This window comes from Hibiscus syriacus, unplaced genomic scaffold, assembly GCF_006381635.1.
Source record: "Hibiscus syriacus cultivar Baekdansim isolate YM2019G1 unplaced genomic scaffold, ASM638163v2 tig00110575_pilon, whole genome shotgun sequence".
Lineage (NCBI taxonomy): Eukaryota > Viridiplantae > Streptophyta > Magnoliopsida > Malvales > Malvaceae > Hibiscus > Hibiscus syriacus.
This window is the reverse complement of record NW_024062786.1, coordinates 144,910-164,628: the sequence shown is the minus strand read 5'-3', so window position 1 is coordinate 164,628 and position 19,719 is coordinate 144,910. Positions and strand designations below refer to the sequence as shown.

The 19,719-nt window shown below is 36.8% G+C and overlaps 3 protein-coding genes across 4 annotated transcripts; 1 reads left to right on the top strand and 2 right to left on the bottom strand.

Annotated features, from left to right (window-relative positions):
- Positions 1 to 346: 346 nt before the first annotated feature.
- On the top strand, positions 347 to 5,341 carry LOC120133022 (serine/threonine-protein kinase ATG1a-like). 2 transcript variants are annotated; one of them, XM_039149690.1, is made up of 13 exons: positions 347 to 845; positions 960 to 1,077; positions 1,621 to 1,679; positions 1,910 to 1,974; positions 2,274 to 2,367; positions 2,462 to 2,542; positions 2,634 to 2,745; positions 2,929 to 2,983; positions 3,105 to 3,385; positions 3,474 to 3,829; positions 4,265 to 4,565; positions 4,659 to 4,729; positions 4,819 to 5,341. In XM_039149690.1, the coding sequence occupies exons 1-13, from the start codon at positions 579 to 581 to the stop codon at positions 5,053 to 5,055; spliced, it is 2,097 nt and encodes a 698-aa protein (XP_039005621.1). In that variant the 5' UTR covers positions 347 to 578; the 3' UTR covers positions 5,056 to 5,341. The 2 variants fall into 2 exon arrangements, with proteins under 2 accessions (XP_039005621.1, XP_039005620.1); XM_039149689.1 differs by having other exon boundaries at positions 3,471 to 3,829.
- A 3,647-nt stretch (positions 5,342 to 8,988) lies between these two features.
- LOC120133024 (transcription factor bHLH67-like) lies at positions 8,989 to 11,474 on the bottom strand. Its single transcript, XM_039149692.1, has 4 exons — positions 11,056 to 11,474; positions 10,066 to 10,743; positions 9,615 to 9,977; positions 8,989 to 9,484 (listed from the first exon to the last, which is right to left on the bottom strand). Exons 1-4 carry the CDS (start codon positions 11,086 to 11,088, stop codon positions 9,416 to 9,418), a joined length of 1,143 nt encoding a protein of 380 aa, XP_039005623.1. The 5' UTR covers positions 11,089 to 11,474; the 3' UTR covers positions 8,989 to 9,415.
- A 3,547-nt stretch (positions 11,475 to 15,021) lies between these two features.
- On the bottom strand, positions 15,022 to 18,875 carry LOC120133023 (two-component response regulator-like APRR9). The gene is made up of 8 exons (XM_039149691.1): positions 18,432 to 18,875; positions 18,126 to 18,287; positions 17,864 to 17,994; positions 17,617 to 17,757; positions 17,158 to 17,272; positions 16,665 to 17,079; positions 15,482 to 16,256; positions 15,022 to 15,377 (listed from the first exon to the last, which is right to left on the bottom strand). Exons 1-8 carry the CDS (start codon positions 18,631 to 18,633, stop codon positions 15,285 to 15,287), a joined length of 2,034 nt encoding a protein of 677 aa, XP_039005622.1. The 5' UTR covers positions 18,634 to 18,875; the 3' UTR covers positions 15,022 to 15,284.
- Positions 18,876 to 19,719: the final 844 nt, after the last annotated feature.

Sequence of the window (19,719 nt, the reverse complement as noted above, 5' to 3'; positions counted from 1 at the left end):
GTCAATCTACAATCAATCGCGATTATTACAATTTTAAGCAAAACATTCAAAAATAATATCACTATTTAAGGCTCAATCCCACATAATATTGAGAACAAGTGTTGGTAATGCTCAATCCCACATAGTATTGGAAACACTATTGGGAATGGTATTTAAGGCTTGGCTTTCTCACTTTCTTATTGAGTAATAGAAAACAAGGAAGACTCTCGCGCGCCGCCGCCGTCGTCTCGTCTCGGGTCGGGTCGTGTTACGATTTAATTGGTCATTTTGACAAATCCAAAAAAATTGATTAAAATCGTATATTATAAAACTTTTTTAGTGACCGAAATTTTTTTTCCTTTAATAAAATCCCAATATGGAAAACAAAAGAGACATAATTGTCCAATAAAACAACGAAATTTTCTCGCTCTTTGCCCGTCTTCCCGTTTTCCTTGTATTTTCTCTTGTTTCTTTTATAAATTGGGTAATTCTGGAATTTGAAGAGCTGGGGAAAAAGGCTAAGGGACAAGAGAAGATGATGTTTTTAACTCAAGGAACAAAAAGCCAGTAAAGGGAGCGAGTCAACTCGTTGGTAGTTGATGATGACGATGAGGGTGAATTTCGGGGGACCGGGCCAAAGCCAATCCCGACTAGTGGGAGACTATATTCTGGGCCCGAGAATCGGGTCGGGTTCATTCGCGGTGATTTGGAGGTCAAGGCATAGGCAACATGGGTTGGAAGTAGCAGTTAAAGAGATTGATAAGAAGCTACTGAGCTATAAAGTCAGTGAAAATCTGCTTAAGGAAATTTCCATTCTCAGCACTATTAATCACCCCAATATCATCCAACTTTTTGAAGCCATCGAGGTCTCTTTCTTTTTGTTTTATCTGATTAATTAATGCCCGCCACTTTTTGTTTTCTTTTCTTTAATTTTTGAATTATTTTTACGATCGATTGATATGTAAGTAATGCTGTGGCAGACGGAAGATAGGATATTTCTAGTGTTGGAGTATTGTGGTGGAGGGGATCTCGCGGCTTATATTAATCGACAAGGGAAAGTGTCAGAGGAAATTGCCAGACATTTTATGAGGCAATTGCGTACTGAGATTTGAAATTTGAATGCTTTTTATTACAATGTGTTCTGGAACCTCATTAATTGCAGTAACAGTTATAAAAGACAAATTTGATGGTTAGGGCAATATTGTTGTTATTGTTTTTGCTTTATAATTTGGAAGAAACTTTTGCTTCTGTACTACTAATGGTTTTTGAATTAAATGTTTGGTAGTTAAGGAAATGGATTTTGCAAATTTTATTGTTGCATATGATGCCAAACTTAGAAATTTGTAGCTTCTTTTTCCGCTGTGATTTTCTCAGTTGCAAACATACAATTGAATCATATAATAATTTTTATGGTTGTAGTATTTGGGGAATGGGATTACCTTATAAATTGTATTAGCTGTTCAGATTCGAACATATTAATGCCATATAAGTTGGTGATAGAGGAAAGGAGCTTGTCGTAGGTGTTTCTCTGGAGTCAACTTTTTTCCTCATATCCCCAATTTTACCTGGCTTATTTTCATTTGCTATTTAGTGAATTGAGAAAATTCTGGAATGCCCTGATCTGTTGACTATCTCGTGCAGCTGCAGGATTGCAAGTTCTTCAGGAGAAACACCTTATTCATCGGGATTTAAAGCCACAGGTGTGGTGCTTGAGTATCATAGATGTCTTGTTAGTGCAGACCATGTTTGGTTTGAGCATTTGTTACTTTAAAAATTTCAGGCATTATTGTTTTATAGGACTCTGTAGTGTGTTCTCACTTGTTGGGTGTTAGTAGATCAATTTAGTAACTAACTGGCATCTAATTTCATCAGTTTTCATGTTCCGAGTGCTAGGTCATTTATTTCTTTTAAATTTGTTGTACCTTTGCAGAACTTACTGCTGTCAACTAATGGAGCAACTCCACAACTTAAGATAGGAGATTTTGGTTTTGCAAGGTGAATATTTTAGTTGGCCTCTTACAAGTTGATGCAAGGCTTAGTTCGTAGATATTGCTTCACTTTCAAACCTGCACTATAACTCGATCCGTTTTTTGCTTTTGATACTTCCGGGGAAAAACAGTCAAAGCCTATCTAGAAAAAGGTGTTCCAACTTCCATGGAACATCTGTTAGCCATAGTCTTATATCATGATACAAAATTATATAATCGGGTTATAAATTTTGATAATTATATAACATTTTGGCGCAGGGGTTGGTAGTTGTTAGTAGAAAGCTATCGATGTACTTTATTTTGCAGATCCTTGACACCCGAAGACTTGGCTGCTACATTATGTGGTTCACCATTGTACATGTCGCCGGAGATTATTCAGAATGAGAAGTATGATGCAAAGGTGAAACAACTACATGGGTTTTACTGCCTAAACCCTCCTCCCTTCTATTATTATTCTTTTGCTATCTTTTACGTAACTGTAACAATCTATGCAGGCTGATTTGAGGAGTGTTGGGGCAATCTTATTTCAACTGGTCACTGGGAAGCCACCATTTAATGGAAACAATCAATTACAGGTTTCTGAGTAAAGTAATCCATTTGGCTTATTATCAAAGCTTAAATGCTTCACATCACATATTATTTATCATGATTCTATGCTTTATGCAGCTGTTCCAGAATATATTGAGATCCACTGAACTGCAGTTTCTAGAAGGTGTCGTACAAGAATTACATCCTGATTGTGTTGATCTTTGCAGAAGCCTTTTACGTCATAATCCAGGTACTGCCTACTACAGCGCTGGTGTTTATGCATATATGTTCACGTAAAACTGATTATTGTCCAACAGTCATTGAGTTTGGTTCCATATTGTACTAATAATTTGCCTGCAATCTGCAAATATTTGGGATCATAGATTTACTTGCAATACTTTCCCGTGATCTAAAATTTAACTTCAATTTGCAGTTGAGCGGCTGACATTTAGGGAATTTTTCAATCACAAGTTCCTTGGGGAGACTAGGTAAAATCCTCTTTTAGTGAATTTGATGCTCCTTGGTTCAACTTCCTTTATGTAAAGTTGGTTATAGCAGTCGAAGAAAATCAAGCTATTTGGATTGAGTTTATTGTATCGTTATCTGTAGCAAAAAGGTGGATGTTGAGCTGGACGCATCAAGTCTGCAAGCAATGACTGGGCAGTTCGGTTCTTCTGTGAAGAAGTCTCACTTACCATCTGGTGATCTCATTGAAGCATCTAGCAGAAATAAAAAATCAGCTAGTTCATCTGGAAGTGGTATGGTATCACGTACAAGAGAGTATGGCTGTTCATCCGGTGAGAAAGGTGCTCATGGGGCAATGCCTTTTGTTGTATGTGGTAACAAAGAGAAATCTGTCCATAACCAATGTTCATCAGATCAGCTCAGAGGTGATTTCTTCTGTCAAATGGTGTTGCCATTATGCTCTTTTCTTTGCTTTGTTTTTGAATTCTTCATTTTCCCTTCATTGACCAGTAGGTGACTCAATGGATTCTATTGAGAAAGAATATGTTCTAGTCAATCCTCATTCCGCATCAATGGAAACTTTCTCTTATTACCCTGAGACATCCCTGCAAGATTATTCAACTTTAAAGTGCCAAGCAAAGAAGAGTGACCAAGAATCAGCAGTTTCTCTGGAAACAAAAGAGACTGCTGAGAGCTCTGCCGGTTCTGCGAAAATTCCTCAATTTCAAGGATCAGATCCACGAACATTGTCATCAACTGAATCAGCTATATTAAGGGAAGTACAGAAACTTAACATACTGCATCCGTCAACTAGACTGCAGTTATTGCGTCAGTATGCACAGCCTATTGCAGAACTAGCTCAAGAGAAGGTGATCTTCTACTGTTTTCTGCTGATTAAATTACAACCTATATCTTGTAGACTGGCAATTTTATGATCTAGAACTTCATGGATATTTTATTTCTTGTGGCAAAATCTTGTCTCGTGTAGAGGGAAAGTGAAGAAGTTAGTTTGTCCCCATTTATACCACCATGTTCCTATATGGGCCTTAGATGATCTGGATATTCCAACTTGCTGCACATTTTCAGGAAACCCTCTTTATTTTGGGTGACAAACTTTTAAATGCTTTAACTTTTCGGTTTAGAAACATTGGTAGCAAGATATAGCATTTATTACTGTATGTGAACTCGTGTTCATATTTGAGTCGAAGCCTCTAGTTTTTCAGGAAGAACAACATCCGTATGTCTGTTGTTTCTGATATGTCTATTGCTTTGAATGAGACATCTCAAACATCAGTTTGTTCCAGTACAATGCAGGACTATTTCTTGAATCATTTTCAATTGAACTTCTTGTCCTAGCTATATGGAAGAAAGCTCTTCAGATCTGTGGCTCTTGGATAACCTCTGCTCCAGACAACGAATCTCATGGAAGCAGTTCAGCCAATCAACCTACTACCAATGTTTGGGGTAATGCAGATTTGGGTCCAAATTCTGAATATACTGTAGGTTTAAACACGCCTTCATCTGCTTGCATCTGGGCGGAGCAAGGCTTTATTGTTGCATGTGATCGTACCGAGAAGTTACAATGTCATCTTCAAGATATGGATGGTTAGATTGTCAATCTGAATTGAACACTTCGTTTTCAACTTCTCTTAATTGAGTTTTCGATTGGTTTAAGATGTATTGGTCAAATAATTGCAGCTACAGCTGAGATGCCTGATGCCATGAAAATAATATATCAGACAGCACTCACTATAGGGAGAAGCGGTGCTGTGAGTAACTTGCATAAAGGCCATAATTTATTTACTTCACCCTTTGTAATTGCGACTAATGTAAATTTTCTTTTCCCAACTTCTTGTAGGTGGATGAGTATATGCGAAACAAAGGTAGTGCAGCAGCATCGTACTCGAAAGCAATGCTTTTGCTTTCTTTTATTATAGGAGAGGCAGAGAGTCTTCCCTTGAACCCATCATTTTCATTAACTCCTGCTAATAAGAAGCGAATTCAGACCTACATTAACAACTTGCAGACTCATCAGTCTCAGTTTCTAACATCAGCACCATTCCCTAAGCTGTCTACAGACTTCCAGACCAAGTGAAGAGCTCTGCTTTTTTTTTCCAAAACTGCAGCGAGTTTCAAACTGTGCTTTATCGGTAAGTATATTCTGAGTAGTGTCATTCAATGAATAGACTTGAACATGATATATATATATATATACATATGTAGAACGAAAAAATAGCAAATACTGGCAATCTGGAGGAAATGATCTTACATTGCATAGGAGTTCATGTAAATAATACCATATTCTTTCTCTTGAGATACTGGAAATTGGAACTGAGATGTAACCTGTACAGTAATGTTCACTATACATAGAATTCTTTCAATTGTTATTGTTAAAAACCATAGTTGATGGTTTTTTTCTAAACCTGACTGCGACTATCAGATGTTGATTTGATAAATGACAGAACCTGTCTTGGATAGTTGGATTCCCTGGCAGGCTCAACCCAATAACCCCTGTTGTCATCTTAAAATAGACTTAAAAATGAACTTAGAAAGGAGAAATTGATGGGATTAAATTGCAAAAATAATCAAATTATTTTGCTAAAGATTAAAAAACGGTGTTTTGAAATTCGATTTTGATTTTTTGAATTGATAAAATTTGAATTGGACTCAAATTTGAAATATGATTCACTAATTCAAGTTGACTCGAGTAACTCTAAACAAAAAACTAAAAAATTAAAAATATATGTTTTTTTAGTCAATAAATTTTGTTCACATCTAACTCGATTGATTCATATAAGCTTTGAAGATGGCATCTAGTCATCCTAAGATCTTGAGTTTGAACGGCAGCAACTATGATATCTTATACTGTATGCTAATTTAAGAAAAATAAGCATAAAAGCAGTTAAAAAGTAAGTAGAAACCAGTGGATGTCCCCTTGCAACTGAAAGACGCGAGCAAGTGGACCTTTCAATACTGGAAATAAGCCAAAAGCAAGGGCCATTCAATACTTGATACCTCTTATCTAAGTCCATTTCGGAGTTTTTAACTACAGTTGCCTGGTCCCGGAAAGTAGATAAGCCAATATAACACATATAGTACACAAATCTAGACGTGAAGTCCCGTTAACTGCAAGCCTATGACTAAAAAATGAAGTCAAATATTGGGGGCAGGGATTAGAAATTACACACAGCAAACATAAATTTCCATTTGTTAATTAAATTCGCTTAGCTTAACTCAAGTACAGGCTTCCCCTTCCAAGGGTACCCTCTTCGGATCTTTCTCATCAACTTGACTGCCACTTTTCATCACTCTGCTTTCCTGGGCTTCCAGAGAGCACCTTTTGTATAGTTTAAATCCTGTTCGCCGGCCCTTAAGCTTTTCATATCTTAACCCGATTGTCAGCAGGCTCTCTTCCACAATGTTCTTAGCTTTTGACAATGCATTGTTCTCGACTTCTTGATGATCAGAGCAAGATCTCCTTGCCTGGCTGGTGAGGTGAAAAGTTGATGTCTCATCTGCATTTTGCATGTCTTCACCTACATTTTCCTTTTGCTGCTCCTTGTTCTTGGCGTCATGTGGTGGAGAAAAGCTTGTGGTATTACTTCTCTGGAGAAGAGGGCTTGAAAAGCCAGTCGGCCCTGACAAACACGAAAAAAAAATGCTAACAAATAGTAATGGAGCCATAAATGTGACATTACAAAAATACAAATGGAATAATAACAAAGTTAAAACTACATGAAAAAAAAAAAAAACAGGAAAGACAAATCAACTCACCCTTCAGATACCTCCTTCCAAGAATCACTCAGGTTGGTACTGCTTCTACCACGACGATTATTACATTCAACTTGTGGACAATTTGCTTCTGCTTCCACCCATATTTTACATAAACAAAATACTCCTACCTATTTTCAACTTTAATTTATTTCTATGTTATCGTTAATTAAAAATTTGTGTACAACTAAAATAAAAACGTAACATAATAATAAATATCATTTTAAAAAATAATAGTAATAGTTAGATAACTAAAATAAAAAAAATAGTAGTTGGATGATTAAATAGGAGTTTTACCCTTTACTTATTAATAAGAATAGAGGAGCATTAGACCGAGTTAAGGTTTTAGGCAAACTTTATTTTGCCCAAACAAAAGTTTGATAATCAGCCAGTAATTTGGGCTGCCTTATATAAGTAAATAAATAAAACAGGAAGAAAGGCCTACCCATCGAATCAATGGCGTAGCCTACACATTAAAGGCTATAAACATACATCATCCGCCGAAAGCTAGCCAAACCCCAAATTATATTATAAAACCCTATCTCCATTTTCTATTCTATTTTGTCTGGCAAACGTTCACGAGCGGAAAGTGCAGTGGTTGCGTAGACAAACCCCCTCGCGTCGTCATTCATCAACTTTTCTTTTTGAAATTTGACCCCTTTTCCCAACCTACTTTATTAATGTTGTTGAAGAGGCGAGGGTGGTGACTATTGGTAAAAAATGGAGATTCAGATTCTTCCATTGCTTTGATTGACGGTACGGTTATGGAGGAAACATTAAGAAAGTGAGGTATAGAGCCATGTCCATTGCCCATGCCCATGGCTATGGGGGGACCCATCCAAACGAAATTCTTAGGTGCAACTGTTGTGCATGATCGACCTTATCATTTGCTTCATTGGAATTTGAAGAATGGTAAGATGCTTCATTTAAATCTTTGACAATTAGCAATTACTAACAAATAGTTATAAATACCAAGTTCCCATGAAAAAGAAACCTCTGCGCTACTATATAGGAAGAGCATAGTGAAACAATAAGAGATGAATAGGGATTTGAAAGCTTTTTGTTGATGAAGGGACGTAGTCACATTGCCATGTCACCTGGTTCATGTATCAAAGTAGGGACGAAGTAATGATATATATATATACATATATATATATATATATATATATATATATATATATATATATATATATATATGTTCTGGTTTATTCTTCCCGATAAAACAGTCACTTCTTCCAAAAACTGAGACCAATGTTTCCTCCTTGGATCCATTTTTCTATACGTTAATATAACTTGATTTTAATTGACTTGGAAAGAGCTTAGGGTCATTAAACAAAACCTGACAATGATAGGCTGTATAGGGTTTTTAAAAAGTAATGGATAACAATGGTGGATCGGGAAGAAAAACGGAAGCTAGGGCTGTAAAAAAAAAAGCAACACGAAGACCAAAATGATTAAGACATGGCTACAATGAGAGTGTGATTTGTCTCTGGTTCGGTCTTCGTTTCATTCTTTTTTCAGATGGGATGTATTCCCTTAAGCTGCTGCTGCCCACTTCTGCATTTGCAGCTCAGCTTATGACAATTATCAGTGTGGGAACGTGGGTTGCTCACTAGCTCTCTTTTCACCTTCATCCAATTGACACCTAACATTTTGTGTTTTGCTAAAAAGGATTGTCACCTCAAGAATCTGCTATTGCAGAACTTTTGGTAATTTCGTTCAACCGTGAATGATTTTGTTGCTATTTCAGTTCAAAACATAAAATTTAGGACTCAAATAATCTAGTAGTAAAAGTAGATACCGTAAATCTCCGTTGTTATTTCTGTCCACGGAAGTCTACGGAGAAACTCTTTTGTTGACCAAAATCTCCCTTACGCTAATAAAAACTTCCAAGACTCGTATTCTACGGATCAACCATAATCCTTTGACATGACCCCTTCTAAACTCATGTGATCTACTAAAGTTAAACCTAAGGGTCGGTTTAAATCTACCAAAGTTAAACCTAAGGGTCGGTTTATAAACTGCACTTTGGGGTGGGGTTGGGGGTTGGGAGGGGGATTAGCTTAGCAAATGAATTATTGACTAGTAACAAAGGAGCCCATGAGATGGAAATGAAGTATATGCCCAAGGGAAACTAGAGTCCAAAAAGAAAGGCGCAACCGAGAAAAAGAAAAAGTAGGCGGAGAGAACGTCAGTATAATGATGAAACGTCTACGGACACCCCAAAGTCAATATAAAATGGGAAGCATCATTGGCTAAAGTGTAATCATGAGATTCAGACTTATACAACAAATTTCCAAACTTGATCAACCCCCCTTACAATGCCCTCACCAAGGCCCCCAGGGTCAGGGCGTGGTGGCTCTCGGTTGGTCCCCACACAGAAAGCTAGTGCAAGAATAAATAAGATACTTGGAAATTACAGTACATAGATTTAATTATAATTTCTATTTAGTTAAAAGCAAATAGGATCATTAGTGAATAAACAAGGGAAGTTTCTCAAGTTAAGATGTAAACATCAAGGGCTCTGTCTTGAGTTGTCTTTGTGGAACAAAGCATTTGCTTACAATGGACCCCCCTCTTTTTCATTTTTACTGGTCTGGTTCTTCACTTTTCTATTCCTACTATCGAATCAAAGTCAGCTGCCTAATCAATAATGAGAATATCCTTAACATTGTAGTTTAGAATTAGCTGAATATTTGATGAACTGCTGCTGCTATCTCATCCGCTAATCTTAGCTCAGAGTCGTCCTCCATCTGCCATTGCCATTTTCAACATAACCCAGAAAATAACAAAACAAAACCAGCAAGAAAACAACAAATGTTGAGAAATTTTGGGTTTGAGCCAAAATAAAACATCTCTTTTTTTTTAGAAAATGAATAGTACCTTGAGATTGAACGAGTAAAGAATAGATGCTTGGGAAGTGGTAATATTGAGATGCAAAACTGTTAATCTGAGACTTTCCAGGGTTACAATGGCTTGCACCAACTGGCCAGCTCTTTTCGGACACTGAACCTTTAAGTTGACATGATTGTGTATTACATTAACCTCAACTTCAGCTGCACCTGATTTGTTTTCTGCTTTTATTTCATCTACAAGGTTTCCATCTTCCTTTGACATGGAATTATCACTGATAGTGTTGCTTTCTTCAAATCCTCTCATTCTCTTCTGTGCTTCCAGGGATTGAAGAAGTTGCTCTAGCTCCTTAACAAAGTCAATTGCACCCCCTATAATTGACGCTTGGTCACCCTGTAAAACAAACCCAAACCATGGTTTTCGTTAAACAAAGTATATTAACAACGGGACTAAAATTTAGTTCAAGGTAAGATTAATATACTCTTTGGATATAATATGGAGGCATCAGAGAGCGGAGGGAATTTAGATAATCGCTCATTTGACGTCTACGGTTGCGTTCGACGGTAATGTGGGTCATGCGTTGGTTCACGACTTCTTCTTTGTTCTTGGCTGCCTTGGCTCTTTTTCGCTTCCGTCGTTCTCTAGTGACAGGAGGTGATTTTGTGAAGTTTTTCAAAGGCGAAGACAACCCCAAGTTGTTGCCTTGTTTACTACGGTTGTCTGCTGTTGCTGAGTTTGGCTGGTCTTGGTTCGACCCGGAGCTGAGAACTTCGAAACATGAACCCGAAGGGGGGCTTGTCTTAACGTCTTTGGTCTCGGATTTGATCGGTGAATGCAAGTCGAGTAGTATTTCATGAGTGACGCAGCTTTCTAGTTCCATGGCTTGAATTTGTGTTTCCATTACCGGAACGAAAGGATTGTTGTTCATCTCCCATGTCTTCTTCAAGTGTTGCAGCCTCAAAAGGGTCTGGAAATTTGGTTCTCTAAAGGCACATTGCTGAGCGGATTCTACACTCTGAAGCATTTGAAGAAATGGCATTCCCTCTTCTAAGCTTGGTGTTGAAAACTGTGCTTCTTCTTCTTCTTCAACAAGACTTAATCTTTCTGAGTTCACAAAGCCTTGTTCGAAGCATTCCACCTCCAAATGCTCTCCTAGGAACTTCAATGAACAATTTAAAGGGATCAAACAAAAGAAAATAAGTAAATTTCTTAACAAAGTGGAGTGCACATGGCTCAGTTTTAGCAGATAAAGAGAAGGAAAACAGGATGAGAATAGAATGTCAAAAGAGTAAGAATCAGTAGTAGTACAGTAGTATTTTCCAGGAAAACAACATAAGATGCCTTGAATGCAAGCAATTTTTTTTATATATAAACGCACTCTACAACTTGATTTTAGAAATGGGATTTAAGAAAATGTAAAAAGAGAAAAAAGAAAGAAGCTCAAGTCCTAAAAGTAAGCAAAATAACATACATAAGAATTAATTGGTCCTTGGAGCTTCTCCATGACAGCTTAGTAGTAATATGTAGCTGAAATAAATGCCTTCAAATTCCTTTTCTCTTTCAAGCTGTGTGCCCTTCTCTGTTATCCAACATTCCATATATTGCTGGCTAACAAATCAATACAAGTAATAAATGTAACACCCCAAATGAAGTGGAATAAGACCTTAAACAACAAAACCCCATACCCAACACACAATTCTATTCTTCCCCCTTTGTTTCCCGGTGCTTGGTATTAAATGCTTTGAAGAACTCCCACTGACAAAAGGAAAAATGTGAACAGAGTTGAAATGCTGTAACAATGGTGAGAGCAAAAGAAAAAACAAGAAACAGACACGGTGAAAAAACGAAGGGTGAAATAAAAACACCCAAACTAAGAATGAGAAGATATATAGTAATGTGTTTTCAGTATTTGCTAGTGGAAGGTTTGGTGAGAAATAGAGAGAGAGAGAGAGAGAGTCTGGTTTTCAAGGTCCCAAGCATTATTGGCTATGGCAGTTTTGTCCTGCAGCGGGGACACACAGTTGTGGGGACTGCCCTTTTGAGCGTACACCAAAGGGGAAATAAACACTAACAAACCTTTGGAAAGTCCTGCTATGGATTTTGTCACCCGTCTGATTCATATCGGGGCGTTTCCTTAGACCACATGTCCACCATTTTTCCATTTTATTTATGTTTAAGAGGGTAACTTCTTATAATAAATTAGCTAAAATTTTAGATTTCAATACAATACATCATGTTTTTCCGTAATAATTCACTATAATATTACTGGTAAGACATTCTTAGTTGTAATTAAAATTATTATTAATCGTATAAATTTTTAGAGCAAACATATAATATATTAAGTTAAAATTTATCGTAATTTAACATTTTCAATTAAGATTAAAATTATTATCAATTATATACTTTTTTAAGTCAAATATGATAATATTTTAGGTTAAAATTACTCCTAAATTAGTAGGGGCGCACAGCATAACTAGCCACAACTATAGACCTTCGTTTTCATTTTAGGGTTTGCACATGGGGTCAATGATTCAATTTAAAAGGACTTTCACTTGCCTCCAGGTTCATATAGCGACCCTTCAAATTTATTCCACCATCCCTCTGATTAGCTTCTTGCTGGGAAGCTCAACATTTTTCTATTTCAGATATATTTAGAGAAAAATACCTCCCGTTTTATAATACCAAAACTACGGGTTGTTTGTTTGACTCTGAATGGAATCATTTAGTGTTGAATGCTAAACGGTTCAGCATTCAACGTGTTTATTTCGCGCCTCTGAATGATTCAGTATTGACTGATTCAGCAAAACAGTGCTGAATGATTCAGCATCAAAGTACATTCTAAATGATCAGAGCCATTATCAAACAACATGTCACATTCAGAGCTTCTGAATCATTTAACATTTGAATCATTCAGCACTTAATCATTATGAAGTAAACAAACAACCCCTACCTGTCAATTATTTTTACCTAAAGAGATTGGCTCGTAATATGTGGGGTTGTTGCCCAATTTCCACTGAGAAAACAGCTGTGAGCCCATTAAACTATTCATTGTTTTGAAAGGACAGAAACTTGTCTTAGGGGAGGAGAAGGATATTGAGTTTTAGATCTGTCTTTTGCCTTGAAGCTCAAGCAGTCAAGTTCCTCAATGTCCCAACCACCCTTAATGATTTCTTGGGTCTTATGTTTTGTACAAGTTTGTTCATCAATCTTGTCATGCTGGTAAAAGTTTCAACAGTCCCTATATAACTTTACCACCCCCTCCCCAAATATTCCTATATATAAATTTGTATAGAAATAAGGTTCCTGCTTCATTTTTATGGTATCTTCCTTTGTGTTTAGGTAAAAAAAACTCACCATTAATGGGAGAACTCTGATTAAAATCATTCAGAAGCCTAACAGAGACAACAATGTTGTTGACTGCCAGACTAGTTTGTAATAATTCTGGGGTTATTTGAATGATCATTTTGCATGCGTGAAAGATGATGAATATTTTCGGTCATTGATCGAATCGAATTGTCAAGTTACACTATTGTTAGCACGTTAAATTTAACTGAAGTTCCAACAGTAAGCAGCATTTATAACTAATATTATTATCAGCTTCTGGGACCAGCAAAAGCAGAGATAAAATTGGAGAGCCTGAGAATTATAGACACATAGTATTGTATTGAAAAATCTTATCCAATTGAACTGAAGTTTATCCATTTTGAAGTCTTCAGCCACACAACCTGAGGGGCGCACTCTCTTGCTAAACAAAACTGCAAACTTTGGTCTTGTCTTGTAGTTCATGGATTATGCCCACGTATCTACTTGTGTTGGTAAAAAAAAGTACATAAAAGAGCTGCCATTCATCTCATCAACAATATCTTGTATTATCTTCATGGTTAAACCAAAGCCCCATTTTTGCAAGCAACCTTATCCTCTTCTCGAAACTTGAATATATTTCATCCTTCATTTAGATTAAACTGGTTTCATCACCTTGTTTGCCGGTGATTGAGACACGTTATAGATGTAAGATGGTCTTCGGATGCCGGTGCCCCCGACTCCAAACATGAATTGTCACCCTAACAACTGAATATGTTTTTAGGGATGAACGTAAGATTTTATGCTAAAGGGACGGAAACAAATTATCAATAGAAAATACAAAGAAAGTATCTAAAATATATGAAAATTTAAAATTTTCAAGGAAGTGACTGTCCCGACTACCCTCTTCTATCCATCACTTGGTGCCTTGCTGGTAAATTTTGCTAAAATTTCTTTGAAGGGATGAAGATAAATTTTCCTTTAAGAAGAGATGTGCATGCATTTATCAAACTAAAATGGCAATAAACGTGAAACGGACCGAAAGAGATGGTTCCTTAAAACGAAATTTGTTTGATAGCTACTGATTAAGTCTTGGATAGAGACTAGTAAGCAGAAAAGAATGTGCTAAACTACAAAATATCAGCTATATAATAATATAGTTTAAAGATGGGGGATGTATGTAACAACAAGCTATGAAAAGAGAGGAAAATGAGGCCCCAAGCATTGTCCAAATTGGTCCCTTATCCGTATGGTAACACACTAATGTCCGATATTAAACTCCTCGTACGCTCTATTGTTGCATTGTTTCTGGCCCAGTTTTGAATTCACAAGTCAACAAGACCTTCCCCCAAAGTAATGGCCCATATATGCACCTTGTGAATGGCCACCACATCCCAATCTTCTAGTATAACATCTGTAAATTTATTTAAAATTTTAAATCTGTTTTTTTATTAATAAGCAATGTGTATTCTTATTTGAATTTAAATTAAATATTACTATTTATTGAATATCTAAAATCATAAAAATTGTAATATTAAATTCTAAATTATATATTGAATATTCAGATAAACTGTAATTTGAATGGAAAAGATCTGAACCGAATCATTTGAAAACAAACATATTCTCAATTATATAGTTCAAAGTTTAATTTTGATATTTAAATCTGTAATCCACATCTACATAAATAATATATAATTGAATTATGTACACTCATACTTGAGTTTGAATCACCTCGTCCCATTTTATTTTCTTTAAAAACTGACTCTTCAAATAATTTACCTATTAATTCTCCATGAAACATGACAAGCAACATGGGCAGAATGTATATGTTTCTTACTCGAGTGTATGTGTATCTACCCTCATTCACCAGATCCAAAATCCCACACGGTGCCGTTGAATTGGGTACACATCAGAGTTTCATGTTTTCTTTCATCCTGCACGTGAAAACTCCAGAGCACTTTGCATCACATTCTCATCATTTTAATCACTTTCTTTGATTCAAATCAATTTACTTCTGTTTTCTATTCTTCTGTTTCTACCTGTTGCCCCACCAACGGTTTTACATGAAATTACGTGAAACCTCAGAGAACAATGTTTCTTTTAACAATCTAGAAAGAAAAGCTAAGCTGTGAAGTAAATATTAAAGGCCCATATATTGAAGCAAATTATAGTGTATATGTATATATATATATATACAACTAACCTGCCTAACTACAATAAGTCAGTTGTCCAATGTGCATTTCAATCACACAGGAAAATGATCAAGACTACCTCCCTACTTCCAAAATATTTCGGTTATCATATGATCCTTCTTTCTTCCAAGTCAAACTTCTTGAAGATGCTTGCAACATAAATTATATGGCTTCATGTTTTCACAAGAATTAAGCTCCTTGCCATCATCTACAGGGGTGTGGGTGTCATGTTGCACTTGACAAACTGTCCTTTTACTCGGGAACGCTGCTCTGCCAGTCGCTTCCGGTTCTGATATCGAACCTGTTTTGGTAAAAAAGATAAAAGATAAGAGTACACTGTCATGAGCATGCAACAATAGGTCCCATCCTTGAACTTACCAAAAATAATGAGTAGTAATAATGTACCTTTTTCTCAAAACATCGATCTTTCCGCTTAAGTCGGAACTTTGTCAAAGCGGCTTCTCTTTGGCTGGTGTGATGAGTATCCATCCCTTTTAATCCATCATGCACAAAGCGATTGCTGCTATTGGAAATCTCTGTGGTTTTATCAATTGCAGCAGCAATAGCAGCCCTAGTACTTGCATTGCCCCAACTCATAACACCATGTGCGGAGCTCTTCTCATTATCTGAGACATCATTACATAAATGACTGCAAGCACTCTGATCGTCAATAAGAGAACTGCACCTTAGTTCCTCAACGGGCTCCTGTTTTTCCTGCCCTTGAACAGTTTGAACAACAGAAGAATTGGTTGTTTCATCAGACCAGTGGTAACCTTGTTCTGAGTCATGAAAATCAGGATCTGAATGCACCGAGGTGCTCACAGGAATGGGAGCATATTCTTGCTTTGCTGCATGTTTGGGACTACATGAAGAGGGTAAACCTGATTGTGTACGATAAAAGTGTGGGAGGATATTATTACATCCAGCATGCATATCATCCCTCCTCACACCCGTAACAGAAAACACCCCTGGTGGGGTGTTTGAATATGTTATGTCAGATTGGCCTTTAACTGAACTAGGAAGGTTCTCCCAACTATCACTCGTTGTAACAACATGAGGTTGAGAAATGCTGTTGTTACTTTCCAAGTCTCGTATGGGTTTGCTGTCATCCACCTTCAATGCAGCATGGTTGCCATCTAGTGCAGGGAAAATGGGTTGCAACGACTTCCTATTCTTATACCTGCATTTCAAGAAATAAAGATTAAGCATACACTATACAGCCTCATTTCCTTCAAATTTCAACGAATTCTGTACATAGATAATCAATAGAATATATTTTGTCCAAAATTTACTTCATCCTGAATTCAGCTGCTCCTTCACATGAAATTATGGAAACCAATTACTTTATTCTGGTCCGCCAATCAGATACTTGGCGTAAGGCAAAATAAAGGATGCTCACTCCTGATCATGAATGAAGAGTCAGCCCCTGAAATATATATACCTTGCCTTGGATCATTTCCCAGTTCTATAAAAGGAGGTTCAGGATGTCTTTACCGAAGGAAGCAGATTTGCATTGAAATATGATATGGTAAATGCATGTCACCCAGTTAAAAGAAAGGAAATAAAAGAAAGGAAACAAAAAGTTTACCATGAAAAGGCCGATGCATCAGAATGGTTTAGTACATGCTTTTCACTGGAACCTTGATTCTTTGTGCTCACTAAACAAGATCTTCTCAAAGAAAGCTCCAACTGAGGAGAACATTCAGACTTGTCTCCACCATCACTTATTGAAAAGTTGCTCCTAGGGTGTTTATCAAATGAAGCAATTAAATCAATAGCTCCAGTGGGAGATTCCATTAATTTGTTGTTGCATCCAACTCTCGCAGAAAAATACCCAGATCCTCCTTCACTTTCTAGTCCAACAGTATCATGTGTGATCCCTTCAAAGAAAGCAGAGTTTTCTTCCAATTTTGATGCAATGGATTCACCAGTGTCACTGCAATGAGCTACCTCCTTTACAAATCTCTTTGAATTTTCAGTTGAAAATAGCTTCCCAGATATCCCTGCTTGTTTAGAGGAAAATACTTTCTTTTAGCAGAAATTAAAAAGGAAAACTGAAGTATTAAAATATGGTAACATACCTTCCGCTTGGCCCATATTTTCAAACGACTCTTGACCCAGCTTGACAACATTTCCCAGCTGCACTCTGCCTGTATCACTATGATTTGAACTCGTACACTTCCATTGCGAAAGAACCTGCATATTTCACATGTATGTACTCTAAGCTTCCAAGTAAGGTGTTGTACAAGAGCTCTGCACAAGTGATGACAACACAAGCAACCTCTATGTGGAACTGCATGAAGCCAACCTACTCTGGAAAAGAAATTTTGCTCGCATAGGCACAGACTCATAGAATCAAGACAAGTCAAGGTGATTACAATAACATAATGGCCCCTCATAAAAACGAACAAATCTTGACTGATACTTAACTCGTCATAATGCAAACAACTAACTAATTATTCATTCCCTGGGCTGTAGGACATTCAAAGAACATGGATGCCCTTACTAAACATAATATCAAAAGATAAGAAAATGCTCACTTGGGTAGCACTCTTTTCTTTGATTTTCTTTGTTGATGATCCATCATCAGTGGATTGGTTACTCACAGCATTGTTCTCAGCTGCGGCTTCAACTTTATGTTCTGTAGCAGTTAGATTATGCGGAGAACATCCACCGACTAGCTGATTAAAAATGTAAAGCAAATATCAAAAACTAAAAAATCAATGTAACTTGAATGCTAGTTTTCAACCAAGAAAAAATGCAACAAAATGAGAGCAAAATGCATACCATTTGTCTTCTCCAAACATGGTGCCACAGATTCCTCAACTCATTCCTCCGAACAGGCTTGATAAGAAAGTCAGCTGCACCTTTTAACATAAACTTCAGAACCATGCTAAATGAATCTTCCGATGACATCACTGGTTTAATTAGACACACACAAAATAAAAAGATTTTAGCTTCATGTCTAATCAAGTACAATTAATAAAATTTAGAACATAGAATTAAAGATGGTAAAGCATCGATCATATTTTTAGTTGAAATTACTTACTTATAACTGGAATATTTTTGCAGATATCATGTTCCATGACCAAAGTAAGAAGCGCGTATCCAGACATTGAAGGCAACTCTACTTCAGTCAATATAAGATCAATGTTATGAGGTCGATCCTTTAAAGTCTCCCACGCCATTAAACCATCGGAAACAGCCGCAACTATTGAGGGCAAAAAACCGAAAATTAGGAATTAAAGAGAAGCAGGAGAATCAAAATAGTAATACAATTAATCGTTAGATCTAGACAAATGGAATAACAACCGATTTAAAAAAGAAAGAAAGAAAGGAAAGGTAAAAAAGAAACCTCGGTAACTGCATTTACGAAGAAGAGCGGCGATAATCTGACGAGTGGAATCATCGGCTTCGACTAAAAGCACTCTAAGAACCATTCGCGGTAAGAATCGTTCCCATCGAACAACCTCCAAGGATCCATCTTTTTCGTCATTCTTCTTCTTCTTCTCCGCCGCTCCTACCTCCACGTCGGGTTCTATTTCAACTTCAACCATTTTCAGATTCCCTATTCAGTAATAGCATAACAGGAAACCCTATTTCTCAATAAAAGAGAGGGGAGAACAGAGTACGATGAAGTGGAAAGGAAGAAAGGAGAACTGTTAGCAGTGGAAAGGAGAACTAAAGAAATATCTGGAAAGTTCTGAGAGAATCGAAAACCGCCTGAGTGTTTTCTGATATCCAACTTTCGTAGTTTACGACCGCTAAAACCACATAAAATATCTTCGTCTTCTTTGAAATAACACGTAGAGAAAGAGAGGCGAAGACTCTCCAAATAAAAAAAACACCGGTTGCGGGAGGAGTTGGATCAAAAAGTGGGCCGCCATTGGCCTCTGGTTGTTAAGCTGATGTGGCGCAACAGGAGCCACTGTTTTTTAAAGTGATTTTGTTTGATGGGGGGCGGTGACGCTGTATGGTGGGGGCCGCAAGGGTTAGGGAGGGACACGTGTCGGGATATTGTGGTACTTGGAGGAAGATATTTTTCAGAGGCGTCACCACGTGACATCAAGTGACCACGCTTGGGATCTCATGGTTGAGAATTTGACACGTGGGTAACTTAAAAGAATCTAGGATTTGTGGCGTTGATCTTACGTTTTGCTGGATGTTACGAGTAAAACCCAAGGATATCATAGCAATGCTTTTGATTACGGGATAAAATGGACCCACTTTTAAGTTTTAACTTTTAAGCAAGTCACCGGAGATTTTAATGTTTAAAGAATTATAGTTATTGTTTTAGATTATAAGTTCGATCACAAAATTTTAGTATAATAAAATAAAATTATAAAATATTCTGAGACGGAAAAGTCATTTGTATTGTTTTAACAAAGGGATACAATTTAGATTTTGTGTGTGATGACATGTTTTATTTTTTATTTTCTCTTATCACGTTCTTTTCGACAATCAAATCTTTAGCAAACTTCGGTGCATACCAGATAGACATGGTCTATTATAGGGACGGACACACCCCCTCGATCGATCCCTTATCTATTATGCAGATTAAATTTTATGTGAAAACGGTCATAATGTAACATGATGTGATCAAGAACATAACAGATCTCAAAATAATCGAATTGGTGAAATAA